This window comes from Aspergillus terreus, genomic scaffold, assembly GCF_000149615.1.
Source record: "Aspergillus terreus NIH2624 scaffold_4 genomic scaffold, whole genome shotgun sequence".
NCBI lineage: Eukaryota > Fungi > Ascomycota > Eurotiomycetes > Eurotiales > Aspergillaceae > Aspergillus > Aspergillus terreus.
Window position 1 is genome coordinate 827,456 of NT_165927.1, and position 27,622 is coordinate 855,077.

The 27,622-nt window shown below is 55.4% G+C and overlaps 10 protein-coding genes across 10 annotated transcripts; 5 read left to right on the plus strand and 5 right to left on the minus strand.

The window, feature by feature from the left end:
* Positions 1-140: 140 nt before the first annotated feature.
* ATEG_03081 (putative histone deacetylase complex subunit (Hos4)) lies at positions 141-3,913 on the minus strand (the record flags this gene model as incomplete). Its single annotated transcript, XM_001212259.1, has 2 exons — positions 141-371; positions 428-3,913. 2 exons carry the CDS (start codon positions 3,911-3,913, stop codon positions 141-143), a joined length of 3,717 nt encoding a protein of 1,238 aa, XP_001212259.1.
* Positions 3,914-7,286: 3,373 nt separating this feature from the next.
* Positions 7,287-8,075, minus strand: ATEG_03082 (uncharacterized protein; the record flags this gene model as incomplete). The annotated part of the gene is made up of 2 exons (XM_001212260.1): positions 7,287-7,913; positions 7,971-8,075. The coding sequence occupies 2 exons, from the start codon at positions 8,073-8,075 to the stop codon at positions 7,287-7,289; spliced, it is 732 nt and encodes a 243-aa protein (XP_001212260.1).
* Positions 8,076-9,066: 991 nt separating this feature from the next.
* ATEG_03083 (UDP-galactose transporter HUT1) lies at positions 9,067-10,409 on the minus strand (the record flags this gene model as incomplete). Its single annotated transcript, XM_001212261.1, has 2 exons — positions 9,067-10,132; positions 10,186-10,409. 2 exons carry the CDS (start codon positions 10,407-10,409, stop codon positions 9,067-9,069), a joined length of 1,290 nt encoding a protein of 429 aa, XP_001212261.1.
* Positions 10,410-10,880: 471 nt separating this feature from the next.
* On the plus strand, positions 10,881-11,529 carry ATEG_03084 (uncharacterized protein; the record flags this gene model as incomplete). Its single annotated transcript, XM_001212262.1, has 2 exons — positions 10,881-11,434; positions 11,517-11,529. 2 exons carry the CDS (start codon positions 10,881-10,883, stop codon positions 11,527-11,529), a joined length of 567 nt encoding a protein of 188 aa, XP_001212262.1.
* A 214-nt stretch (positions 11,530-11,743) lies between these two features.
* Positions 11,744-15,953, minus strand: ATEG_03085 (putative transcription factor SipA3; the record flags this gene model as incomplete). The annotated part of the gene is made up of 5 exons (XM_001212263.1): positions 11,744-12,720; positions 12,772-12,993; positions 13,046-13,132; positions 13,181-15,665; positions 15,777-15,953. 5 exons carry the CDS (start codon positions 15,951-15,953, stop codon positions 11,744-11,746), a joined length of 3,948 nt encoding a protein of 1,315 aa, XP_001212263.1.
* A 649-nt stretch (positions 15,954-16,602) lies between these two features.
* On the plus strand, positions 16,603-18,472 carry ATEG_03086 (uncharacterized protein; the record flags this gene model as incomplete). Its single annotated transcript, XM_001212264.1, has 2 exons — positions 16,603-16,771; positions 16,833-18,472. The coding sequence occupies 2 exons, from the start codon at positions 16,603-16,605 to the stop codon at positions 18,470-18,472; spliced, it is 1,809 nt and encodes a 602-aa protein (XP_001212264.1).
* Positions 18,473-20,642: 2,170 nt separating this feature from the next.
* Positions 20,643-21,967, plus strand: ATEG_03087 (ADP/ATP carrier protein; the record flags this gene model as incomplete). The annotated part of the gene is made up of 4 exons (XM_001212265.1): positions 20,643-20,693; positions 20,892-20,913; positions 21,037-21,359; positions 21,416-21,967. The coding sequence occupies 4 exons, from the start codon at positions 20,643-20,645 to the stop codon at positions 21,965-21,967; spliced, it is 948 nt and encodes a 315-aa protein (XP_001212265.1).
* Positions 21,968-22,494: 527 nt separating this feature from the next.
* Positions 22,495-23,241, plus strand: ATEG_03088 (uncharacterized protein; the record flags this gene model as incomplete). The annotated part of the gene is made up of 1 exon (XM_001212266.1): positions 22,495-23,241. The coding sequence occupies one exon, from the start codon at positions 22,495-22,497 to the stop codon at positions 23,239-23,241; it is 747 nt and encodes a 248-aa protein (XP_001212266.1).
* Positions 23,242-23,783: 542 nt separating this feature from the next.
* On the plus strand, positions 23,784-24,510 carry ATEG_03089 (alpha/beta fold hydrolase; the record flags this gene model as incomplete). Its single annotated transcript, XM_001212267.1, has 2 exons — positions 23,784-24,421; positions 24,474-24,510. 2 exons carry the CDS (start codon positions 23,784-23,786, stop codon positions 24,508-24,510), a joined length of 675 nt encoding a protein of 224 aa, XP_001212267.1.
* A 538-nt stretch (positions 24,511-25,048) lies between these two features.
* ATEG_03090 (non-ribosomal peptide synthetase) lies at positions 25,049-27,580 on the minus strand (the record flags this gene model as incomplete). The annotated part of the gene is made up of 1 exon (XM_001212268.1): positions 25,049-27,580. One exon carries the CDS (start codon positions 27,578-27,580, stop codon positions 25,049-25,051), a length of 2,532 nt encoding a protein of 843 aa, XP_001212268.1.
* Between the last annotated feature and the right edge of the window lie 42 nt (positions 27,581-27,622).

Sequence of the window (27,622 nt, forward strand, 5' to 3'; positions counted from 1 at the left end):
GTTCATGACCGAGGTCTTCTATTGTCTCGCCACCGGCAAGACTCATCATCAGAGGTATCATAGTCATACATCACAAAAAGAAAGTGCCATCCCTGTACAAGCTAAACTGAGAATCGCCAGAGAATGAATGCATCAAAACGTTAGACGTATGTACTTTGGCGATGGCCGAAGCCATTCGTAAGGCCCTTTAATCCACCCGAGTATCCAGCGGCCTGCTCCAGAGGCGGCGGTCCGGCGGCATGTCCATTGGGCTGCGGAAAGGCGAACGCAGACGGCGCCGATGGCTCCCGGTCGATATGCATTTTCAAAAACTGAATGTCCAGTCCGTGAAGATGCGGAATATGGGGAACAAGATCCATGAAGTCCGACAACTATACTTCCAGTTAGCAAGGGCATCTGATGTCTACCAGAGATCGCGAGAACATACCTTAACCCAGAATACATGTTCCATGTCAAAGTATTTGGGCCGCGTCTCGTTGTCCTTCTGCATGACCTGTTCGAATGACGAGCCCATGAACTCCGTGTCTTCGGCCTGGACGAGCATCCGACGGGTCACCCGCCACAGATTCATCCGTTGTGTGGGCGTTGCGTCCCGCTTCTCCCAGCTGGCATACTGCGATAGCTGGAGATCATTCGTAGCCAACAACGGCGCAACCAGGTAGTTCGGAACCCACTTCTCATCGGCCAGATCAGGGTTACAGCCTGGATCGAGTTGCCGCGTCTCGGCCGTGACAACCGGCATGAACTTCCGCAACCACAAATGACTCCGTGCTTGCGGATCGTTCGACCCAACCAGGTTGGCTGCGATGCGGAGTCGGCTGGGCAGGGCGTCCCGTCGCCGCTGCTCCTGCTCTTCTTGGTCTCTGCGCAACTTCGCCATGCGTGCCCGCTCTTGCTCGATCCGCTTCTGGCGCTCATCTTCCGCCTGTTTGATCCGCCGTTGTTCGGCCTCCTTACGTTTGCGCTCCTCCTCAGCCGCTTTCTCCTGGGCCAAACGTGCGGCCCGAGCAGTACGCTCTTCCTCCTCTTTCTCCAATCGGGCCTTTTCGGCCTCTGCGGCTACGCGCGCTTCCTGAGCGAGACGTTCCTTCTCAGCTTTCTCGGCCTCCTTCTGCCGACGCTGTTCGGCCTCGGCCTCGGCCTTTTCAGCAGCACTGGGGACATCCTCCATGGGGACATCATGCAGGTCATGCGCCTCGCGCTTCTCCTTTTCCTCCTTGACGGATTTGCGTACCGTGTCTTCATCGAGCCCGTTAGGACCTCTGGTGTGATCGGGATCCACTTCCGAATGGCGGTCGTTATCCGACTTCGGGCCTGATAGTTTGGCGTCGATATCATCCACGCTTCTCTTCGGACTCCCATTCGGAATATTCGGTGTCATACCGTCTTCGGACAAAACACGTCGTTTCTTCTTCTTTTGGAGTTCGCGCGCTTGCCGATCAGGGTCGATTGCACGAGATCGTTCAGGGCTGACACTGCTGCGACCTCGCTTTAGTGGTGCTGGTTTATTGGAATCAGACGCATGGTCGACACGCGGCTTGGGACCTTCGTCTCGCCCAGACAGAGAATCGGAGGACGGAATACTAGGACGGCGTCGATCGCGGTCCTGTGGAGGTCTTCCAGCTATCAATCGCCTCCTTTTAGGGGCATCTTCACCACGGGTAGCACTGGCTGGTTCCGTGTCTCGAGATGATGCCGGCGCTTTCGACTTTGCTGGTTCTGCGCGAGACCCATCTTGGTCGTGGGAGGATCTGGGACGGGACGACGCCAACTTCTCCTTTGCGTGTGCAAGATTCTCTCGTTTCCGGTCCTTCAGCAGTCCCGGGTCTTTGGACGCAACGTCCCGATGGCTATCAACTGGCTTCCTAGGTCGTCCACCTGGGGAAGGCGAATCTCGGCGTACAGGTCGACGGTTCTCCTTATCCCGATCTCGTGGTCGTCGCGGGGAGGAAACATCTTGTTTCCGTGACTTCTTCGCCCGAACATGGTTATCGTACGCCTCCCGCAAGAGGTCGTATTCCTCCTCCCAATTATCTCCTCTGCGGTCCCGGGACAGCTCGAAATATGTGCGATCCTTGTATGGTCGGCGAGTCGGGTTGAATCGTGGTTGGTTGAGAAGAATTTTGATAACGTTTACATTGCCCCGGCCAATCGCAGCCAACATAGGCGTGTTGTAGCCAGGTTTCTGATTTCCATTGAAGACAGGATCAGGGTCAGGATCCGCATCACCCATACCTAGAAGCAGCGAGATAACCTCATCATGGCCGCCTTTCGCAGCAGCAATCATGGACTCCGCATCGGCTGTTTGTCCCACATTCAGGATGTTAGCCACACCAGCCATGTCTCCTTTTGCTGCGAACGCCTGTAGGTTCTCCCGGGTGGCTGTAGTCCACAGTAGATCGTTTCTTGTGGCTTCGCTGCGTACGGTCCTGCGTTTCGTGGTAGCCATAGGCGGACTACGTTGTCGATGCACAGGGGGTGAATCGCGTGCGCTTTCGGCGGAAATCCGTCGAGATGATGGCTCCTTATTCTCCGAACCAGCGCGCTCCTCGGATCGGCGGTTTGGACGGGGATTGGCTTTTGCCTCCGAGATCACTCGCCGGATCTCTTCGTAGTCTTCCGAGTCCGATGGGACCAGTTCGTACGGCTCGTCGCCCTCGGCGTTCAAGATACGAGGGTTTGCACCAGCCTCGAGTAACAGCTTCACGACTTCCAGATGGCCGTTCTCGACCGCATCAATCAGTGGGGTGTCTTTATCAATATTCTTGGTGTCGATTTCGCAGCCCGCCTCGAGAAGAAATTTCACGATCGGTGCACATCCTTCGAGCGAGGCGATCTGCAAGGGAGTATTTCCGGCATTGTCAGCGACATTCAGGTCCTCAGGACGTTCCGCATGTCGTGCGATAGCGGCTTCAAGTTCTTGAGCCGCACACGCACGCGCTAATCGGGTCCGACCATTTTGGTCCCGCTGTTTCTTGTGACCCATGGGCCGTGCAGGCGAGGCCGACGCACCGTCAACCGAACCGAGTTTCCGTGCGTGAGCGCTGGGCAGCGGGGAACCGCTTGTAGAAGACGACACAGATTGACGATCCTCGGAACTTTGGCGTGCAAATCCAGTTATGAGAGGGGTCGGCGCCTTCTTCTTCCGTTGCATTTCACCCGCAGAGAGCTGCGTTCCCGAAGCCGTCCGTTTGTGGGAGGCACGGACGGGGGAGACGGAACGATCATTGGAAACGGGCCGAGGTAGCAGCACTCCATTCAGATCCTTTCGCTCCCGAGGGCGAGCGGTCGCAGAGCTGTTCTGACGTACAGAGCGACCCGATTCACCCTCTCCATCGACCGTCTCACTGAAGCTGCGCTTTCGTGGGTGTCTCGGCGCCGAAGTGGTCGACAGCTCAATCTTGCTGGAAACCGACTGGGAATCCTCTGGCTTCTCGACTTTCACGACGGATGGTGGCGATACCGTCCTCCGACGGGGGCTTGATGGGCGGGCTTCCTCACGGTCGCGTTCCTCCCGCGAGTGGCCATTCGGGGAATTGCGCTTCCTAACGTGCAGGTCATTGGGGGGCAGGTCACTCTCCACGGGATCGACGGGGTCCCGTCCCTCATGACGGGGTTTCGGTTCATGCCTGATGAACTTGCGCCTTTTCTCAGGGGACAAAGACTCCCGGCCCGACTGGATGATGGTTTCTGCCTCCGAGTCAGCCTTGGGGCTTGCTGGCCCGTCACCCTCCCCAGCAACAGGCTCCGGCTCCTTCACGGGACGGGTCACCCCTCGAGGGAGAGGGGGTAGAGAAGCCCTCTTGGGTGAGGGGGGTCCCGAGGGAGACCGGTGGTTCACCTTGACCGCAAGAGCACTCTGATCGGCATCCAGGGCAGCTGGTACGGAGGAGACAGTGTCAACATCACTCATAGCGGTAGCAGTCGATTTGTGGGGGTTCTGCTCGTCATTTTCGGAGGCCGTGGCGGAAGTAGGACTCGTGGCCAGATACACCCGCAATGATGCGCGGACGCCGGTGCTCGACCACGCTTGGGAGGCAAACTGTTCGTCAAGATGAGAAGAGGCGAGGGGGGAAAGCTGACGGTCGGAATGGACGGCGAGGACGAATGGATGGCGAGGGAGAGGATCTGGGAGAAGACGGTCTAAAAAGGAGATGAACGGGACGAAGTGGAGACAGGATCAGAGTCGAGAAATAAGCGAGTCGGCAGGTGGGTGATCAGGTTAGGTTGTCGTAGTCGTCGTCTGGGGAGGAGTGAGGGCGAAAAGGGTGAGGAGAGGAAAGGTGATGGGTTTGGGGGGAGAGAAGAGGAGGGAAAATGGAGAGGAAGAGAGAAATGGACGAGAAGTTGAAACGACGGGGATGGAGACCGACCGACTGGGGTTTAGTTGGAAGGAAATTACCTTACCAGTCGCAGGTAGCGCAGATGGGCGTCGCAGTGAGAGTGAGAGAGATTGATTGAGGAGGAGGTTGTAAGGGTACGGACGAATGTTACTTGTTTTTTTTTGCCCACTTTTTGGCCACCAGCGAGAAATCGGGTTAGTCAGCCCCAGTATGGTATGATACGTACCCAGTACTTTTCAGACCATACCAGCTCCTCTTTGGGCGATAAGAATAGCAGTGGCACCTTTGGATGAGTCACTCTGATGTATACTGTATTGCCAGTATTATGAGCATTCTCTCCTCGCTGCTCCATGACTTCATGATAAGACCCTAAAGGTGCCATCAGTATTCTCATCATTCATCTCAGACATATCCTCCCTCCTGAATTAATCAAGAACTCTCCCACCGAATCCTAGGTATTCCACCAGGTCGAATACGGTATGCAGTGGAGGATGGGTACCACTACAACCCACCATTCACGCCATAGCGTCCCATCCTAACGCAGCCAGAGACAAGCGGGGCGGTCAGGGTGGTGGCGGGAAAGAGACACTCCCAGCTGGAAATGGAAGAAAGCCTTGCGACTCTCAGTCCTTTCTCCTTTTCTTTCCTTTCCCTCCGTCTCTCCGACTATTCTAAAACTCCGGTCTCGTCCTCTTCCTCTAATAGAGAGGTGGAAAGCTTTGGAGAAGTTCAATTCATTCGTTTCGAGGTGACGATACGTCGACTATCAGGCTGGGCATCCACCACAACCAATCCGCGGCGAGCAGGGGAGACGAGTCGTTTCCGCAAACGGACTAGGCCAGACGAGCAAAACGAGCAGAAAAGAAAAAAATAAAAAATAAAAATCAAGAGAGACTTTCCCGGACTCCACCGGAACTTGCAGCGATCTGCCCTGTTGCAGCCAATCCCAGCTCATCATGGACGCCAGCTTATCGCCCCACATGAGCGCCCCCTTTCCTTGGGATTGGCTGATGTTGCAGAGCGTGCATGTCGTTGGGTCATTGGGTCATGGGAAGCCCCGCAGGCCACCGATCGGCCGTTAAGGAGAGAGGAAAGAAGAGGAGAGAAAACAACAAATGGTGGTGTCATGGTGATGTGGTATGCAAAAACTCGAGGGAGGGAGGGAGTATGTGGGGATCGATACCAACCTAGGTAAAATACTCCGTAGTTAGGTCCTCCCCGTGGTGTTTACGGTCTGCCTAGGTGGGAATAGCTGCGATCGTCCCATCTTCTCACGAGACCCTGAAGGTGGATCAAACACCATACAGAGAGTCCTTGTACGTATTGTTTACTCTCCGAATTTCTGACTGCTCATTTCGATAGTAGTAGAGGCTCTTCGGTGTTTCCTCTCGATCATCATCACCATAACGGGGGGGGTGTTTTGTTCGAAACGTGTCGCGTTGATGGTATGACGGCCTCCGCGTAATCGTATTTTTCCGACCTCTGAAGTCATTCTCAAGTCATTCATTCATCCATTCTCCCTCCTTCCTCCTGTTTATCGAGAGACGATCAGCTTCTGGCTGGTCCCGTGACGTCCAACTTGGACTTTTGTCTGCCTTGCACCACTTACACATCACCTCTCCACAACGACCACCAACACCTCCTCCTCGTCCTCTCATGGACCTCCTCACCGATCTGGTGGATACGGCCTTGGCCGCCACTCATACAGACGTTGTCGATGTTCTACGAGCCTTCTTCCTCTTTGCGTCCTGCACGGTATGAAACAAAACACTCACTCACCACTATGCAAAACAAGCAGTAATGCAAACCACCAAAAGACACGCCCCTAGAATGCACTATAACCAGGACTTTCTTTCCCCCAGATCCTATCGGTCAACCTGTTCGATGCCCTGCGTTTGCGTTTCGTTCCTTATGGAGCTCGTGTAACCACGCCCATCGATTCGGGCCCCTCGCAGTCGCAGTCGCAGTCGCCCTCCAGCGCCTCGCTATTTGCCCGCGGTCTGGATTACCTGGCCACCTTGCGCGTCCCTCACAGCTACTTCACGCACTTCTACATCGCTTCCGTGCTGTCGTCCATCTTCTGGGCCGCCCAGGTGCTTCTGCACGGCTCGGCCTTCCAGGCTATCGCCTCCCGAATCCACGCCGACCGTCTTCAGACTCCGTCCATGTCCGTCCACCAGGTGATGCTGTGCTGGTTCCTCATGCTCGTGCAAGGAGTACGACGACTATCCGAATGCCTCTCTTTCTCCAAGCCGTCGTCGTCCCGGATGTGGTTCGTCCACTGGCTGGTGGGGATCGCCTTTTACGTCGTCGTGGCGGTGGGCGTCTGGATCGAGGGAACAGGTACCTTGAGCTTCCCTTCCCCGCATCGCTTTGTTTGTCATGTTGCTCTCGGCTCTACCCCGCGTCTGATCGCTGACCGTTTGTCGTTCCTTTATCTCGCTCGCGCCTAAAGCCTCCCTCTTGTCGCATGATCTCTCCGTGGACGACATCAAGGTGACCATGGTGCCCTCGCTCCGCACCTTTCTCTGTTTGCCGCTCTTCCTGTTTGCATCGGGCGTGCAACACGACTGCCATCACTATCTCTTCTCGCTGAAGAAATACTCCCTCCCCACGCACCCCCTCTTCCGCACCATCGTCTGCCCTCATTACACCGCCGAATGCGTCATCTACCTGTCGCTGGCCCTGTTGGCCGCCCCACCCGGTGAGCTCGTCAACAAGACCCTATTGGCCGCGCTGGGCTTTGTCGCCGTCAATCTGGGCGTCACCGCGGGCACCACTAAGAATTGGTACATGCAGAAGTTCGGCGCCGACGCAGTGCGGGACCGATGGAACATGCTTCCGGGGGTGTACTAATCGTAGACACCGCGCGACGCCGCGCACACCAGACAGCAATCCAAGAGCGATCATAATCTACGTACAAACCCGATTCGTGTGTAAACTCTACCGCTTCCCCAGGAACTTCATCGTATTGCCCAGCTTCGCAACCTTCAGCACATCCCGATACGTCAGACTGATCCGCGTCTCCCTTTCCACCCGGCCCCCACAGAACCGCTGCGGCTCGCGCAGCAAATCCCAGTTGCAGATGGACTTTGCGCCGAGGCCCTCGTCCGCCGTGGTCTCCGCGATCCCGTGCAGAAAGTCCGTGTAGATCTTGGCGCGCGTCACGAGCAGACTGCGCCGCTCCTGCAGGATGCGATGCTGCGGCGGCCGATGTCGCTTGTCGTCGCTGTCGTTTGCTCCCTCCGCGCCGCCCTTCGGGTACAAATCTAAGACGATCGGCGCGCCCAGACTCACGGTCGCCACGAGTGGATAGTAGGCCGCGCCGTCTTCGTGCGGCATGATGCCCTGGCCGGGTTGGTACTCGTTGACGAGGACATGGTTGGGGGCGCCGTGCGGAGCGTCGGCGAAGATGCCGAGGGCGTCGAAGCGAGGGATGATGATGGGCGAGACGAGCCAGGCGGGGAGCGGGGAGTCGATCAGGGTGTTGGTCTTGGAGAGCGCTGACGGCCAGGTTTGAAGACGTCGGTGGGAGAGGTGCGTCCAGCGGGGGAGGGGGGCGGTTGTGATCTGAAACTTTCTCGTACCAGTTCGACCTTTTTGGTAGACGGAAGGGCGGAGACGTACCTTCTGGAGTAGCAGATCCTCTTCTTCCTCGGTGATGAAATTCGCTATGTAGAAGGCATCTTCGGGCAGTGATCGGATGCGGGCGGTCTCCAAGTCCGCCGCCATTGTAACAGGTCGTGTGTCTAGGATGGGGCTAGCTGGCTTAGCCCGTGTCAGATTCTGGAGTAAACAATGTCGCCGAAACAGCCTCGGTTGCCCCTGTCAGCCTGATCATTGCCCTCCGATAGGACGAAGGAGGAGTGATGTTGTCAGGAAGTTGATGTAGTACTTCTACCTCACCAATACGGGAGACAAGGCTGCCTCAGGCTGCAACCCCACTTGTCCCCACCTCGTCGTTCTCTTTTTTTGCTTCATCGTCATCATCTGCTCTTCCTTGCTCATCTCATCATCTACTCCAAACCACGCCAACATGGCCCCCAAGAACAAAGGCGGTGACAAGAAGGGCAAGGGAAAGGACGCCGATGGCGGTGATAAGGGCAAGGGTCTGAAACCGGCGAATTCGATCAATGTCCGGCATATTCTCGTACGTACCCTCTACCTAGCTACACCATGGGACAGATCCCGTATCAGACGCACTGCCCTTGTCTCAGCACTCTCCACTTTCTTCCATCAAACAGTCTAATACATGTCAGTGCGAGAAATTCTCCAAGAAAGAAGAAGCCCTCGAGAAGCTCCGCAACGGCGCCAAGTTCGACGACGTCGCAAGAGAGTTCTCCGAAGACAAAGCCCGCCAAGGTATGTTACCTCCCTCCCCTCTTCCCTGCGCATTGCACCCGCTCACAGACCTAGGCGGCTCGCTGGGCTGGAAAGTCCGCGGCAGCCTGGATGCCACCTTTGAGAAGGCGGCGTATGAGCTCGAGCCCAGCACAACGAGTAACCCCAAATACGTCGATGTGAAGACCGGGTTCGGATACCACATCATCATGGTGGAGGGCAGGAAGTGATTCGCCTCCTATTCCTATTTCCGCTTGAGCTGTTTCTCTACCTTCTTCCGCTGTCTAGCGACTAGCGACTCATGCAGTAATGACCAAAACCCAACGTGGTATTGAAAATCAAGTCTATCAGCGTGTACATATATACATGGCATATGTCCCGGTTATTCTCGTTTCGCGGCTTTGGCCCGCTCCTTGGCCTTCTTCTCCTGCCGTTGCACGATGGCCTCTGCGCCGATGCCGCCAAACACCAGCACCACGCCCAGCCACTGCCCGGCCGACAGCGAGTGGCCGAACCAGAACACGCTCAGGAGCATCGTGAGCATCTTGCGCGTGACCGTGACGGTCACCAGCAGCAGCGACGAGAAGCGCGAGAGCGTGTAGAAGATGAACAGCTGGCCGACGGCGCCGCAGGCGGCGAACCCCAGCACGTGTTTCAGCGCCTCCGGGTGGCGCGACAGGAAGGAGATGGCGGAGCTGAGCTCCGTCTCCGTAGAGGGCGGGATGGGGATGGGGAGGAGGGCGTGCAGGATGCCGGTCGAGGACAGATGCGGCATGACGAGGAGGTAGGTCGAGGTCAGGACGGTCGAGAGCACGTTCTGGGCGACCATCATCTGCGGGCCGGTGAAGCGCGTGTAGACCTGCGGCGAGCTGAACACATGGTCCTGCGTGGTGTTGGTCAGGCCGTCCAGGAGCAGGTTGATCGACAGCAGGAAGATGCCCCACGCGGACGACCCGGACTGATTCTTCGCGGCGGACGCAGCCACCTTCTTGCTGGTGCCCGGGTGGTGCAGGGTGAAGGTTGCGACGCCCAGCGTGACCAGCAGAACGACCCCGTACTTGTACAGCGGGTATCGCTTGCGGAAGATGGTCAGGTGCAGGAACATGACAGGGAGCAGCTTGCACGACTTGGCCAGGATGAACGTCAGGTAGTCGATGTGGGCCAGACTGGCGTATCCGAACGGCGAGGCGAGGGAGGAGGAAATGCTGACGAGGAGCAGGGGGAAGAGGATCTTCCTTGTCGGGAAGATCGACGGCACCGTCTTGCCGGCCGGAGTCGAGAAGAACAGGTAGAGGAAGCCTGTAATGGCCGCGAAGCAGGATTGAATGGTGTTCAACACGATCGAAAAGGTGAAGCGCTCGGTTGGAGGCTCCGGTTCGGCCGCAGTGGGAGGGTATACAGGGTAGGAGACGGTGGTGATGGCTTCTTGGAGGACCCCCCAGGAAAGACTTTGGAGGTTAGTTTAACTGTATTGGGCTCCAGTACAGACAGGTGAACATACAATGAGGCGTAAATGCCCAGCACGCAGATGGCCAGCTGGGTCAGCCCTGGGGCCTCCGGGGCCGCTTCAGGCGCGTTCTTCTCAGACACCGTGCCATTGGCAACATGCTCTTGGGGGGCTCCGTTCCGTTGCTTCTGTTGCGCTTCGGCTCCATTGGGAAGCAAGTGCATCAGTTCTGAAGAAGTGGCCCGTTGCGAGGGCGCCGTTTGCTTCTGGCGCGCCATGAAGCAGTTGAAGTATGGAGATGGGGACAGTGATTCAAGCAAGAAAACAGGCAAAATGGGAAATGCGTTAGATCGCAGTAGACAAGCGACTACGGCGCAGGTGCAGAAAAGAGAATTAAATTAGTTGGAGGAAAGGGGAGAGTCGAGTGCAGGAGGAAACAAGACAGGATGATGCCATGTGTTCTTCTGCCAAACGCGACTCGGCGCGGAATTATTCAGGCGATTTTCCCCGCCGACTTTTTTTCTCCGCGCCATTCACTCTCTTCTTCCGCTTCTTCTTACTTCCATGAGCAGATTCTCACGGGACAATTAATTTGAAGGGGTCAATATTTACTTGGGAATTCCTCGGCGATTTACATTATACGAAATCCTCCTATTCACTCCACCAGAACCACCACTGGAGGGACGAAATCGTCTCCGCACGATATACCAGAAGCAAGCGGAGAACAGAAAAGAAACAGACCACCTACAATGGCAACGACAACGACCCGCTCAAATACGATTTCAGAGCCGTCTGCGCTCACCAGTCTCATCGCATCCACCTCAACGCCCTCCAGTCCCTACTCCGCCCGTACTCTCCAAATCCTCCACAACCTGCAACACCAACACCTCTGGACGTCGCTCCAAGTGCACGAACTACACCTCCCGAGCACAACCCCGTCTTCAGATACAACAGCAGAATCCTCTCCCGACAACCAATCTCCCGCCCCTCATCTCCTGATCTCCGGCATCCCGCCCAACCGCGTCTACACCCACCCGGACGAACAGCTGTACATGCTGGAGAAGGGTCTGCGCGAGGAAGACATCGAGCTGGAGCGTGTTTTTGTGCTCCCCACGGTGCAGGGCCAGTCGTGGAGCTTGCACAAAATGGCCGCTGTGTTCGATTCGCTTCCTTCCGTCGAGGATGGAACGCAGCTCCAGGCGGGGGACGACGTCGAGGAGGATACGCAGAACATGAGCGCGGAGAAAGCCGCTGCCATCGCGGAGTATTATGAGCGCCGGAAACAGGCCCTGCAAACCAAGGAGTGGGGCGGGAAGAGGATGCTTCTCGCTATGATTGACAAGGGAATGGGCGGCGATGGTACCATCGTGTACTACGTCGTTCAGGAGGGTGCTGTGAAGCCGCGGCAGAATTAGATGCTCGCGGCTGTACAGACACGGACGGGTATATCTCATTCTGTTCGCATTGCTATACAATTATTTACACTCCATCCAGATCAAGCCGCCATGTCTGCAACATATGAACACATCCGCCAATTTCAACAGGGTATCGTCAAACAGAGATATCCAAGCAATCCGGAACAAACAGCAACAAGCAAACCGCCCGAACCTGTTTATGAGGCCCCGTCTATACGCCCATTTCTCTCGATCTGCTCCTGTTCCTTGTGACAGCTGGTACAGTACTGCTCGTACCACTGCCGGACGTCGTCGGAGAGATCGGCAAAAACAGTCTGGCCCAAGCGATTCATCTGCATATCAAAATCTTCGCCTTCGCCCTTTCCAAGAAGAACCTCGACTTGGCGACAGCGCTTCAGCTCCTGTCGGAGCCAGCGCTCCCACTCGTTCTGGATAAGCTCTTTCTCGATGCTGTTCACAACACGCAGAGCCACCAGAAGATTGTGCCGATACGTGGCCAGGCGTTCACGCGTATGCTGAAGTCGTCGGGCCGCGCTCTTCGTCACCGAGTCCCTCGGGCCCGAGACATCCAGAGAGGCACTGGCCCCATTGTTGCGTATTGTCTGTTGCTGGAATGTGGCAAAACAGTCGCTCACAGTGCCATTGAGGTCTGCGATGGTTGTGTTGGCGACTGCTTCGTCGATATCTCTCATGTATATAGCTTTACTCATGACGTGGTCAGGGTGGACCCCGAGCCGAGCCATGAAGCTTTCAGCCGACCTTTCGTGCCACCACTCAGAGGCATCTCGTGATGTATAGAAGCCATTGATAAACATGCTCGAAACCAGCAACAAAAGGATCATTTTGTTCGCATTCGTAGTCTTCCAGACCCAACGGAGCAGAGCAAATGTCCATAGCATCACGGACGAGATGGCGCTCTCGGCGAAGCTGACAAAGGTCTCGTAGAGTAGTTGGACTAGCGTTCTCTGCTGTCGAGGCTTGCGAGGTTCAAGTCGGACGTCCACCTCCCCAGGAAACTGGGACACGAAGGTCTGCCGTCCAACATGGCCGAATATCGTGATCGCCTTCTTGGTTCGACTATGAGCTCCCAGCCTACGCACCTGGTCGCCCACAAGATCGACCAAGTCCAAGGCATCTTGCTCCAGGTCTCCCATCGCTTGCTTATTGATTACCGCTGAAGAACATTAGCCACAGTAGGGCATGTTGGACAAAGACATGTACTAACCCTGAAGACCATAGGGAGTTGACAACCACTCGACCTTCGTATACACCGCAAGCTTGCTCCTTCCTTTGGCAACAAAGGTGATCACAATCTTACTGACCAACCTGAATGAACGTTTGAAGGGAAGATGCCACGGCGTGCGCTTGTCGGTTATGACATAACAGAGATGATCATTGAGGACGTCGATCATCTGGTAGTCCGATATTGCCTTTCCTTCAGTACGTCCTGTGCGCGATTAGTCGAGCGATCTGTCGCTGTCTAATATTGGAGCACTTACCGAACATATCAGTTGTCTCAATCTGGTATTGGAAATCGCGTCTCAGATGACGAGTTTCGTTCCTGGTCCACGGCCCTTGTTTGATATCTTATCGCTCGTTAGCTAGTCCTCGACATGGTGAACTAGACTTCCTACCTTTGGCCTTCCTCTGATAGAGTAGAAGTTGCCAGACAGCACTCTTATCGCCGAAGAGAATATGGAAGATCGCCTTCGGGCTAACATCAAAGACCTTCTCTGCCGCTAGATGTAGATTTCCCTGCGGAACGTACTGCACTGCCTGTGTTGGCAATCGGAACTTCGGGATATCCTTGCCGTCCAAAGCTCTCTTCGAGCTTGTGTCTAGGTCCTTATCAATATAGATTGGAGCTCGAAGGTCTTTTCTAAGGCGTTGGTCAACACCATCGTCTTCATCCTTTTCGCCCAAAGCACCTACGTCCTCCCAGCTGTCTACGCTGGGAGTCCGTGCCACATCGGATTCCATCTTGGTGAGCGTCTTGAAAATCTGCTCCAGTCCCATAGGCTCAACCGCCGTCGAGTCATGGATCAAGAAGTTCAGTCGCCTCTGAAGAAGCTTCAAAGGTTCCAGGAAAGTCTTGATAGTGACACGACCGGGCGTGTCGTCGCCAGGTAGGGGAATAGTATGAAGGAACAAGAAGTCACAATCTCTCCCTGAGGCAGCAGTGACCTCTTTAATGCTTTCCAGGGACACACTGGTTGTCAACACCAGTCCAAAGTAGTGACTGTAAAAGTAAATGTCCCGAGTAGTGACATAGGCTCTGCCAGGGAATTCTTGCTGGTCATTGGGGTTCCAGGTGGCCCGGAACACCATAACCAGAGGTTCCTCCCTCTTGACGTTGGGGAAGAGGAGCCGGAACTGAGCATCCTGGATTCTGAGCTGCTGGGGATAGTAGCTTGGATATTCGTGTGAAACACCCAAGATCGCACGCTGTACCTTGGAGGCGTCTCCATCAAGACTAACCGTTTGCCTATGGCGTGGGCCGGAGATTGACTGTTTCCGTGCGGTGGATCCTCCAGCGGATTCCGCTTCTGCTGGAAGAACTTGCTTCGAAGAATCGCTCATTGGCGAGGATGGCCTATTCTGGGCAGCACTGCCACCACTCACCTCGGACAATCCCAGACGTTCGCGCTCGAGTCTGTTCACGAAACCCCAGTTCGAACTTCCCCATAAGTTGGCCATCATCCCGCTAGGCATTCCGCCTGTTTTATCCGCTTGCCCAAGTCCAATGCCCCTTTCATTGCTCACCATCACGGCGGCTTTACTCATGCTTGTAGGTGCTGGAGGATTCGCAAGAGTCTGGGGCGCCAGAGTTGTAGGAGGAAACTCGGACCGATTTGTCAGGATACGACCACGATTTGCTTCGTTGTCAGGTAAGCTCGGAGGCAAGGGAGTGCCAGAGACTAGGGCGTTGTGGCTTGCAGAAATCAAGCTGGCAATTCCACCTCCAGCTCCCGGGATGGAGTTGGATGGTTGGACAGTGTGACCCGACTTGCGATGAAGATCCAACTTCTGGATGATGCGGTTTGTATGTTCACGAGCGGAAGTATCTCCGTCCATCGAAGTCAGTCGCCGGTAAGCACTAAAGTCATTGCTCGACCGAGTCCCGTTGGGATCGCGGTCTGGGACAGGGAGCAATCCAGAGCGGTCAGAGCCATGTTCTTCACTAGAATGGGGAGTCAGGGAGTCCGCTGGATCGGCCGCAAATTCAGGAGCCGGTGGCTGGGATATGGCAAAGGCAGGGTCCTGGATGGTAACCTTCCCAGAGACGGATAAATCAGTGCTGGCCGGGTTCTCCAGTGCTTTCCGCTTGGCAGCCTCGAATGCGGCAATCCACTCCATGAGCTCCTTCTGGGTTTCTGCCTGGAGCATGATGCTGTTGCTTTTTGTTTTCACCTCGAAGCAGAACCGTCGTTCTTCTTGGAAGGCAGGACGGATACTACAGAGCAAGACGCCGATTCTCTCGCTCTCCTCCACGCCACCCGTTCGAGAGCCTTGCACTAGGCAACCAAAGATTCCGTTCTTCAAGAAAGCCCAGCGCCTGACCCAGTTTGTGCGCGTAGGCTTGCCCGAGAGCGTGCGCAGATACACCCATCCTTGCTTCTCCGGCTTGGCCTCTCCTGTCATGTTGAGAGACGACAGTGGACGTGAACCAAGATAGGGGACGGTGGATATGGAGTAGTCGTCTAGCTCACGAGAAGGTCTAGCGGTAACCTCTGCAGCCTCCTCGATTTCTTTTCTCGCAGCCAATAGTTCTCGCTTCGATGACTTTTCACTACCTTCCATCTCATGTATCCAGCCTTTAATGCGATCCATCTCCTGGCCCCATTTGACGAAGGTTGAGCTATTGTTCGTGTGAAACAACTTGAACTCGCGCCATTGGTCGAAGGAAACGCGGACTAACAGCCGATCCAGACCGTTTCGTAGCTGGGGTGCCTGTACCGAAAAGTCCATAGACGCCTTGAGGTATGCTTTGCGCGCTTCGTGGAGCTGGAACGCATCCTCCCTGAGAGACGACGGCTCTTTCGACTTTGACTGCGCCGAGTATCTCGACAATAGATAATCGTAATGTTTCTGCGTCTGCTCGAGGGTGCGGCGGGTTTCCTACGGAGGGGTAAGTGACTGATACATCATATGAGGGTGAGGGGCCATTGCAACCTTGAAGGCACGGAGATCATCCTGCATGAAAGCTCTTATAGGTTCCGAAACCAGCACCTCGATCTTCTTGGTTGTGGCTACCAGTCCATTCCACAAGTCCCGAGAGCTATCACCACATCTCCTCATCGAAAGCAGAGTGTAATCATGATCCAGCGCAGCTTCAGATACGGTAAGGGGGTTTGTGGAATAGGATAGAAAGGCGCTCACCACGCCCTCCATGGCAGCAATGTCCATGGAGAGCCTGGATGCGGCCTTCGCGTAACCATCGAGCCATTTCTCGAGGAACTCGATCTGGTCGGAGAAGTGTAGCGTCGTGGCGCGGAATGTCGGTGAGTCGAGGGCCGCCTCCTTGAGACCAACTGGGCTTTATAGGCAGAGTCAGGAACCAGAACATATGCTATCAGCGCGAAAGGAGAAGTCAAACAGCTTACACCACGCTAACAAGCCTCCCGACCTGCGGTACGGGGATCTGCGTCTGGGTCGACATCTACTGTATGTCTCCGGCCATGCACTTGACGCGAACAAGTAACTCCAAGAAGATAGGCAGGCAATTCACCCCGAGCTAATTAGTAAATTAGTAGAGGAGCACGAGGAGCGCCCAAGATGCGGAAGAATATAGGAGAGATGCGCAAGGGACATGGCCCACGAGAGCTGGAAGCGCCTCTTGGAGCCTTTCGGGGATAGGCCCCAGTGGGTGCGCTAATTGGCTACGTCAGACATTGTCTCGCCGCCTGGCTTCTCAGGCATCCCAGACCTCCTCGGGCGGTGAGCCTAGTGATTTTTTTTCTGCCGCCGACCCCGTCCCCAACTTTTTTTTTTTTTCCTTTTCGGCGCATTTATCAAGTCATCCTTTATCGCTTTGCCATTTTTTCAGGCAGTAACCATGGAGCCCCCGGCGAAGAAACCGCGCAAGCTTCTTGATGACGATAGCTCCAGCGAGTCCGGAGATGAGTCCGGCGGAGTGTCCCTAAACACCGACAATGGGTTCAAGATCAACGAAGAATATGCCCGTCGCTTCGAGCATAACAAGAAGAGAGAAGAAATGCAGAAACGTATGGCTCCTTTTACTGAATTCTATCAATCGGGTCAGTATACTAATTGAGGTCCTTGCAGTGGAAGCAAAATTCGGTAAAGATGAGTCGGGCGATTCAGAGGAGTCGTCTTCGGAAGAAGAAGATGAGGACGGCGAACTTGCGACAGAGGCTCTTGATGCCCAAATCATGGCCACTCTGAACGCTATTCGATCCAAGGACCCCCGTGTATACGACTCGTCCGTGACCTTCTTTGCCGAGGCCGATGAAAACGCCGATGGCCAAACTGCGACGTCCGAAAAGAAGCAGAAACCCATGACCCTCCGAGACTACCACCGCCAGAACCTCCTAAGTGGCGCGCATATGGCCGAAGACGATGAAGCCGATGCCCCCAAGACCTACGTCCAGGAGCAAGAAGACCTGAAGAATGAGATCGTTCGGGAGATGCATGCGGCCGAGGAAGATGAATCGTCGGCTGACGAAGACGATGGGCTCCTGAGACGTAAATCCGCTCCAGAGCCAGCCGCGGAGTCCAAGCCCGAGGTGAAGCTGGATCTTGAGAACGCCGACAAAGATCCGGAGACCTTCCTCTCAAACTTCTTGTCATCAAGAGCATGGATTCCCGCTGACCGGGCAAAACTCCAACCTTTCGAGTCCGACGATGAAGAGGAGGATGCGCGCGCAGAGGCTTTCGAAGAAGCATACAACTTCCGCTTCGAGGATCCTAGCAAACTCAACACGGTACTCGTCACCCACGCCCGTGACGCCACGAACCAACAGTCCGTGCGGCGAGAAGAAAAGAGTTTGAGAAAGAAACAAAGAGAGGCCGAGCGTCAGAGGAAGGAAGAGGAAAAGAAGCAGCGCGAGACTGAGAAGAACCGTCTTCGCAAGCTGAAAATGGAAGAGCTCCAGGAGAAGGTCAACAAGATCAAGGAAGTCGCCGGATTCCGCGCTTCTGAGCTTACGGATGAAGACTGGGCTAAGTTCTTGGATGACGCTTGGGATGATGATAAATGGGAGAAAGAAATGCAGAAGCGGTTTGGCGAGGAATATTATGCCGAGGCGGACGGTGGAGTCGATGGCGACGGCAAGAAGAAGCATCCGAAGAAGCCTACATGGGATGACGATATCGACATCAAAGACCTCGTACCGGATTATGAGGACGAGGACGAGGAGCGACCATTCGACGGGGCTGATGTGGAGATGGGGGATGCCGACGATGACGAGAGCGGCGCTGAAGGAAAGAACAAGAAGAGTAAGGCTCAAGAGCGGCGGGACCAGAAGCGTGAGGCTCGCAAAGATCGTCTCCGCATTGAAGAGGCAGTCGACCGCAATTTGGATCTCGATGTGACCCTTCTGCCTGGCGCTACGAAGAAGACCACTGGTGGATTCCGGTATCGTGAGACGTCTCCGACCAGCTTCGGCCTTACTCCACTAGACATTCTCATGGCGGATGATTCCCAGCTCAACCAATATGCTGGGCTGAAGAAGCTTGCTGCATTCCGTGACCCGGAAAAGAAGCGCCACGATCAGAAGAAACTCGGTAAGAAGGCACGGTTGCGGCAATGGCGTCAAGAGACGTTTGGCAACGAAGAAGGCCCGGAGTTTGTTTTTGGTGGTGACAAAACGGCCGACTCCAAGGAGGATGCTACTGAGGGAGGGGAAGTAGACATTCGGGGAGAGGGCCGCAAGAAGAAGAGAAAGAGATCCAGAAAGCATTAGGCTACGTTGAATAATGACCTGGCGGATTATTGTATAGATATCATTTCCAATCTGTCTATTGAATGTATGGCGAAGTGTACCTCATAGTTCTCATCACTTGATGTTGTGCCGATATATATTTACAGTGGAGTGCTCGAGTGCTCTACTAGGAAATGCGGCACGTGAGCATGGCGACCATGGTAGAACAACAATAGCGATATACTCATAACCTTAACACTAATTTAAGACCCCAGACAATATCTGTGCGATAGATCTAGACATGGATATTGAACAGATTACATTACACCGGAACCTGGCTTCTCATAGTATCAGACCTGCCAAAAAATGGAAGAACTCTGCATGCAGCAGTGGCAAAGGCAGATGAAGAATTACAGATCGGAAGAATTGCTACTCCTTGCCACTAGATTTTAACCAAGATAGTTCTAGAACAAGGATATACACTTTTTGTTGCGCAATGCCTACCATGATGGCGGCCAGCCAGCATGGCAACCTGTTGCTAGCGATATACCCCATGTTTGGTGGGTCTCGGTTTCAACGGCGAACGACAAATGCAAGAAACACCAGGGCAACACCTGGCGCTTGGGTCGCCATTGTCGGAAAGAAAAAGTAAGGGAGTTTGGAAAGGTGGGCCCGGCTGGAGCCGGGCTTGTGATTACGGAGTCCCTGTACGGACGGACGGGATATGGTGTCTTTTGTCTGCATGGTACACCGCGATATGCCTGTACTATGCATGTAGATTTCTGATAGACAGAGTCATCCGGTAGAGGAAACGTGATCAAATGACCTGTCCCAAAGTCAAGGCAGAAGAGAACTCTCGAGATTACCTATCTGACTTCGTGACCCCTTGAGGAAGTACCAGGTAGATTACAGTACCAAGCCTTCTCCGAGGTCCCTGACCTGCCACGCCGTGCCTCGCTTGATATTGACCGATGGCGACAACTTGATTGCAGAAAAATGGATGAGAACTAGACAGCGAGTTTGGATCAGGAGCCCATGGGGTAGTCCCTCCATTTGATCCTCTATCAACAGGCTGGGTGCGGTTAACAATACCAGGTACCTGAGGTACTCCGTAGAGGGATTGTTCCGGCGGAATCCACGGCAGGGAAACCGAAAAACGGCGACAAGGAGTTGACCGGCTCCGGCACGCGGGGACCATGACGATTGACGCCAATTCTACATATAGGACAAGATAATCGTCCTGGTTCATCGTGTCCATACTCAGGACACAATTAGGTTAAACCACATATGCCGACCGAGAGGCACTGTACTATAGTATACTCCGTACGATCCATATACTGGGGCTTGGCAAGGGAGAGACAGAAGTCTACATCTAGAAGAATTTAATTTGCCATCGGATACTCGGGACCAGACAGAAGGGGGGCAGAGTTCCCCGTCTGGCGAGGGAGAAGGAGGCTCCAAGAGGTGGATGTCTGGTTCGGTCAAGTCGGGGAAATGGGTGAAAACTTTTTTAGAGGGAAAAGGGAAAAAAAAGAAAAAAGAAAAGAAAAGAAAATTCAAAGGCAAAAAAGAAAAACAAACAAAATAATCGCTCGTCGCATTCCTGTATGGGGCATCGATCGAACAATCAGCATCGGACGAATTCCTCTTAATCAGGATCTTTTCTTAGACCTCATGAACCATCCTGAATAATTCCATTCACAACTATATACGGAGTCGTTAGTATGAGGGAAAATTCCATCAGAATCATACAGTCGCAGCGCATCGTTTCCTCCTCGGGACGGGTTCTGGGTACGATCGGGAGATATCGGCTCTCGTTGCCTGGGCCAGCATTAGCGTCGGATCCAGTTTTTTTTTCTCTGGTTCATGTAATTTTTCTTCCGCCTTCCACACCGTCTGTGCCCGTTCAGGCGGTGTTTCTGCTTGCCGTTGCCGCCCGAAAAGGTCAGAAAGAGTATTAAATACGTGGCCGTCGTAAGAAAAAAAGACAGGAAAAAAACCACACCAACCTAAACAGGCCTAGCGTCTCCGCTCGCTTGTTCCCGCCTTACAAGAGGCCTTCGCTCGCTATTTTTTCTTCCCTCCCTTCCCCTTCTCTCTCTTCCTTTTCTTCTCTCCATCCCTTTTGAAGTGTCCTGTTCCGTCCGACACTCTCATTCCATCCCATCTCCTCTCCTTCTTTTCCTTCAGTTACTTGTCATTCACAGTCATCATGGCCAAGGGTGACGTTAACCAGGCCGAGAAGTCGGTCTTCGGCATGCCCGTAAGTTCTCCCCCCTGATCCGGCTTCGCTGGCAAGACCTTCGACCACACGCGCTTCGCCCGAACAACCTGCAGCGATGGCTATCCAACACCATCATGGCAGCGGTCTCAATGGGTTGGAGACGTCGTGTTCGAAGAGTTTTGCGGCTGGTTTTCGCAAAATAGCGTATCAAACGGGCGCTAACAAAAATTTTCACAGGGATTCGTCGTTGACTTCCTGAGTATGTTTATCCCCCGACACGCGGCCTTGGTCGATTAGCATCCGACAATCGATCCATCTGCGTTCAGCCGAACACTAGGCCGCTCAATCAAACTGTTCGACCTTTACTAACCTATCTCTACAGTGGGTGGTGTCTCCGCTGCCGTCTCCAAGACTGCTGCTGCCCCCATCGAGCGTATCAAGCTCCTCATCCAGAACCAGGATGAGATGCTCCGCGCCGGTCGTCTCGACCGCAAGTACAACGGTATCATGGACTGCTTCCGTCGTACCGCCGCCTCCGAGGGTGTCGTCTCCCTGTGGAGAGGTAACACTGCCAACGTCATCCGTTACTTCCCCACCCAGGCTCTGAACTTCGCCTTCCGTGACACCTACAAGTCCATGTTCTCCTACAAGAAGGACCGTGATGGATACGCCAAGTGGATGATGGGTAACCTTGCCTCCGGTGGTGTATGTACCCTGACCCCCAAACTCGCCATGACCAGTCGATACTAACAAGCATTCAGGCTGCTGGTGCCACTTCCCTCCTCTTCGTCTACTCTCTGGACTACGCCCGTACCCGTCTGGCCAACGACGCCAAGTCCGCCAAGGGTGGTGGTGACCGTCAGTTCAACGGTCTGGTCGATGTCTACAAGAAGACCCTCGCCTCCGACGGTATTGCCGGTCTCTACCGTGGTTTCGGTCCCTCTGTCGCTGGTATTGTTGTCTACCGTGGTCTGTACTTCGGCATGTACGACTCCATCAAGCCCGTCGTCCTGGTTGGTCCTCTTGAGGGTAACTTCCTTGCTTCTTTCCTTCTCGGCTGGACTGTCACCACTGGTGCTGGTATCGCTTCTTACCCTCTTGACACCGTTCGTCGTCGTATGATGATGACCTCCGGTGAGGCCGTCAAGTACTCCTCTTCCTTCGACGCTTTCCGCCAGATCGTCGCCAAGGAGGGCTACAAGTCCCTCTTCAAGGGTGCCGGTGCTAACATCCTCCGTGGTGTTGCCGGTGCTGGTGTCCTGTCCATCTACGACCAGGTCCAGCTCATCCTCTTCGGAAAGAAGTTCAAGTAAACTTGTGCAACAAGTTAGGTCGGCTTTGGCCCCGCGATGGATTCGGTTCTCTCCGCGGTGGTCATTACCGTTCCTCTGGGGTAGGGGGTGGCTCGTGTCTGGCGTAACTGCTGGATGCTGAGCAAGTGAGGAAGTGAGAAAGTATAGAGATATGCTTGAGAGTGGGAGTCGGTCTTGAGCATAGAGCAGTGTGACATTTCCTCTTGTACCAGTTGTATTTTACTGCCTGCAAGCTATTTTCTTTTTTCTTCCATGTATTTCTGGTCCAAAATCAAATTCGTTTGTTTTGGGACGGTCCAGTAGGCGTCGTAGTCTGTACCTTGGTCTCCTATCTTGAAGCCTCAGAAAATTCTTCAGGCGGTCCGTGATCGATTCACGTGACTAGTCACGTGCACATTGGTCCGATGACGTCGATGGCTGGAGCTCTATGAAAGAAGCTCCTGCGGACCAGATCGCATCTTCAACATCCCTCTGCATCTAGGAGTATATTGCTGCCTTGCTACGCAGGTCTACCACCACATATACCCATGACGACTTCCGCTATCCCAGAGGGAGTCACTCCTCATACTCCATCTTCAACTTCCTCATCGTCTCCAACCAAGCAACAGCCGGACGAAGTTCCAACTACTTCAGCTACTGGAACAGCGCCCCCGTACTCCCCAATCTATGCAACCGCTCAACCAGGGGCACAGCCTACCCTCGCTGCACCGACGTCTTTGACCGGAGCGCTTTATACCCCCAGCGCAACCAGCACCGCAGCAAGTATGTCCGAAAGCACAAGCACCTCGCCGCCACCACCACAGCCAGGCGCCCGTCCCGAGCCAGGGCCGCCCCCGATGACAGATCCTGCCTCTGCGCGGTCAGTTGCAGTCGCGCCGCCCCCTCAAGCGGGCGATGTTCCCCAGCCGCCGCCGCAGGCGCCCAGTACCACCGCCCCGATCACACAGGCTCCTCCCTCGAATCCAGTCTCGTATGGCTACGGGTATAGTTACAATGCTGCCACCCAGCCCCAGGCGCAGCCCGTTCCGAACTCTACGACGACGCCCTACACGTCTGTTTACTCCGGAGCGACAAATGCGTCGTACGGCGCGGGCCCTTCGTCCGGACAGCTGCCACTGCATTATAATCCGGGCTCCACGGGGATGGTGGACACCGACGTTGGCGAGCAGACCTTCTACGAGAGTGCGAAGTCGTGGTTCCAATCGGCGGGGAACAAATTGGCAGAGGTGGAGGCTGAGGTCTGGAGGCGGATTAATGAAGCTCATGATAAATAGGTGGTTGTCTTTGGTTCTATGGCAAGACATTGCATTAATGGTGGATTTACTGGGTCTATTGGCATGATGGATGTTCATTTCGTTCATTTCGGGCATACGTGTTCTTCCTTTGGCTGGTGGGATGGTTCTGGTAGAGGTTTGGAAAGGGAGTTGGCTTGTTAAAGATGGTTTACTGGGTAGATGCTGCATCGCATGTATGTACTTTGTATAGTTACTATTGCCTAAGACCTGCGATTGATGCTGTTTGATCGTATAGTTCGTAAGTCAGCAAGATAGATACGGACTATACATGTTCTGTGACAGCATTCAATCCTTGGAGGCATGTATGATATTACTGCTACCTCTTCAACATGTACTTGCACTCCAGGAACTAATTGTATGGCTTGCACTGCACAAGTGGTACTCAATGTGACAGCGGGGAGAGCTCGTATTCATCCTAACTACACCTTCATTTGTCAGCTCATGACTCTCTCAAATACCAGCATCCCAACCTGGAGACCACATCCCTTCTACCTCTATATACCCTCACTTCACCAGCAACAATGACACAAGGCATCCCCCTGGACAGGGTCTTCACCCACAAGTCCACCACCCACGAAACAACCATCCACTGGACAACCCTCGGCCCCTCGACCAGCCCCCCTCTAATCTTCATCCACGGCACGCCGTGGTCCTCCTTCGTCTGGGCCGCCTACGCCAAATCCCTTGCCTCGCATTTCAAGATCTACCTCTTCGACCAACCGGGCTACGGCGCGTCCCCTCCGCGCACCCCCCTCCGTGGCCTCGCCGGAGCCCCCACCGAGCCAGACGTCTCCCTCGCCGGACTCGCAGAGGCCTTTGCAGACCTCTACCAGGCCTGGGGTTTCGGCGCGCGCCAAGCGCCGCCGCCGCACGTCGTCGCGCACGATATCGGCGGGATCGTGGCGCTGCGCGCACATCTCCTGCACGGATGCAGATACGCCAGTCTGTGCGCGGTGGACGTCGTCGCGCTGCGCCCGTTCGGGAGTCCGTTCTACCGGCTAGTCGCGGGGAACGCGGCCGTCTTCGCGGCTGTCCCTGACGCCGTCTATGCGGGTATGCTGCGCGCGTACATTGCCGGCGCGGCGTATGCGCCGCTGGCGGGAGAGGTGGCGGAGATGCTGGCTGCGCCGTGGGTGGGCGGGAAGCAGGGTCAAGCGGGGTTCGTGAGGCAGATTGCCCAGGCGGACGAGCGCCATGTTGCTGAGGTGGAGGGCCGCTATGCGGAGGTGGGGAGGGCTATGCCGGTGAAGGTCGTCTGGGGACGTGAGGATGAGTGGATCCCTGTCGCGCAGGCGGCCAGGCTGGGCGAGGCGCTGGGGGCGAGAGAGGTGGTTGTGGTGGAGGACGCTGGGCATCTGGTTATGTTTGATCAGCCGGAGAGATTGGCGACCGAGTTGACGCTTTGGTTGATGGGTGTGACGGGTTTATAGATCATGTTGAGGGCTAGAGCGCCAAGACTGTTCATTGTTGGAGCACTAACTCTGTATGTCTGATATACCAGCAGTCTCATGTCCAAAGGATCATACATTCTGTCAGACGAAACACACCATCCAGCTAAATTCCCCGTGCTTCCAACGCCCCTCGCAGCGTCTTCTGAAACCCAAACACATGCTCTGGCGCCAGCATCGTGTAATGCGCTCCGCCGACATCATGGAATCTCGGCTCAGACCGCGTAAAGTCCCTCCACTGGGACAAGTGCTCCTCGCGCCACCGCTGCTTCGACGCCGCCGCCACCGCCAGGGGAACGCAGTAGAACACGTCCATGCGGGCGACCGACCCGCTGGGGTCATAGTCGACGGCCATACTCTGCAGCGCAAAGGCCAAATTCGCCCACTGCAGCAGATACTGCCGCGAGAGCTGCAGCTCGGCCAGCCGCACCGGGTCCGCGTTCTGCATCACCTCGTCGAGGACGCGCTCCTGCGACGGCTGCACGCCGGCGAACGCGGCGGCGAGCTCGCCCGCGCGCTGCTCGCTCATCAGGGCCAGGAAATACGCCAGATGCAGCAGACACTCGGTGAAGTCGAGCTGGCGCATGCGCGTCTTGATGTGCGGCGGCAGGTTGAACGACCCCACGAACCCGACCGTGTCGCCGCCCTGCTCGAGCTGCTTGCTCACCTCGAACGCCAGCATCGTGCCGTACGAGTACCCGGCCACGGCGTACGGCCCGCGCGGCTGCTTGGCTTTGATCGCGGCGTAGTAGGTGCGCACTGTCTCCTCGATGCTGGCGAAGGGCGTTTCGTGCGCGCCGAACCCGCGCGCCCGGAGCGCGTACACCGGTCGGTCTTTGATGTACTTGGGCTAGGTTGAGGAAGACGAGCACCTCGCCGACGCCCGGGTGAATGAGCCAGAGCGGGGTCTTGGAGCCCTCGTTCTGCAAGGTGATGACCGGTTTGTAGGTCCCCGGTGCTTGGAGGTCGTGCAGCGCGGCGCTGAGTTCGCGGACCGTGGTGTTCGCCATGAGGGTGGTCATGGGGATCTCCTGGTCGATGTCCCGTTGCTCTTCGATGCTCTTTTTCAGCCGGATGAGGTCGATGGAGGTGATCCCCAGGTCGAAGACGGGAGTCTGCACGTCGAATTCTTCTTCGCTGAGCTCGAGGGAGTCCACGAAGATGGCGAGCAGACTGCGCTCCAGTTCGTCTTTTGGAGGAGTCCGCATAGCCTGGCGGTACATCTTCACTAGATGGCTGTTTGTGTCCTGGTAGGCTTTGTACTCGCCTTTCTCGTAGCTTGCCTTGATACTAGAGCGGGACAGCTTGCCCAGGGCTGATTTTTGCAAAAGACCTTTGTCAAGAGGAATGATTACCGGCCGCGACCCGGTCAACATGACGATGCACTTTGAGATGGCGTCTGTTGTCTGGATGCGGGCGCGTATATCCTCTTCAGGGTACGTGGGGAGATAGACAAGGCAGATGACTTCGGTTTCGGCGCCAGGTGGAAACGAGCAGAAGCAACAGTTGTAACTGGGCGTCAGCCCAGGGATGTTTGATTCATCGAGGACGCTCTCGATCTCGTGCGGACTATACTTGACGCCGTTGATGATCATAGTCTCTTTGAGGCGGCCTGCAAGATGCAAATAGCCATTCGTATCGATAAGTCCGCGGTCTCCGGTCTTGAACCATCCGTCACTGGTGAAGGCGTCTGCCGTCGCGGACGGATTGTTGAAATACTCCTTGAACACCGCAGAGCCCGTCACCTCCAGGTTCCCCGTTTCGCCTGGAGACACGCAGGTATTGCCGCCGGAGTCGTCGGTGATCCTCATGCGGATACAGGACATACAGGTCCCCAAGGACGCAAAATCAGACGTGCGTTCAATGTCATACCAGGGGCAACTCGTGTTGTTGATCGCACCGGCGCAGGTCTCTGTCATTCCAAACCCAGGCACTATGACATTCGGGGGCGCTCCATACCGGCCCAGCAGTTTCGAAATCTCGTCACACGTGCGCGTCACATTGCCCTCTCCCCCGGAGAAGATATAGAGACCACTGAGATCCCACTTCGGGCTGTCATGTTGGGTGGCACACAGTGCGTCACGAAGCGTCGCCAGGAAGAAGTTCGGAGCGAACGTCTTCGCGACCCTGTGCTCGCTGGCTAGGCGGATGAACTCGACAGGGTTGGCCAGGAGATCCGCACTCTGGACGTGCACTTGGTCCTTGTTGGATAATATGGCGGGCAGGTGGATCTCGGTGAGTGCAGCGACATGGTCGAGCCGGATCCAGTTCATGAAGGGTCCTCGCAGTGGCACTACGGAGAGCTTGTTCACGATCGAAGACAGGATCTGCCCATGGGTCAGACAGACGGCTTTGGGTCGGCCGGTGCTGCCTGACGTGAGCATCATGACTGCGGTGTCGTCGGGCGCGGAGTCGACGTGGTCTTCCTTGCTGGATGTCTGCATGTCGAATGTCTCGACTGCAATGGGCTCGATACACGTCTGCTCGCTGAACTCCGGCGCCATACGCGCACGGGTCAAGCATAGAGGCCCGTTTAGGGTCCTCGATAGATGCTCTAGATGTGCCGTGCGCAGAGAGGTGTTGTTCGGAAGAGCGGTGGACATGACCGGCACGCAGCCTGCCAGTAGCGTCGCCCAGAACCAGAGGATGCTGTCCCAGTGGGAGTCAAAATGCAGGAGGACGGCAGAGCCGTGGCGGGCGCAGGTAGCCGTACGAAGAGCCCATGAAGCGCGTTGCGCTTCTTGCATGAGTTCATGATACGAACGTGATGTAGGGTTTTGGAGGTTGCCAGAGGAGTAGCAGATGACCCGGCCGCAGCGTTCCTGAGCAGCTGCTTCCTTGAGAAGCTGTTGGAGGTTCTTGAAAGACATGATGAGATGGAATTCTTGTGGTCTTGCTTGCTGGCGCTGTTC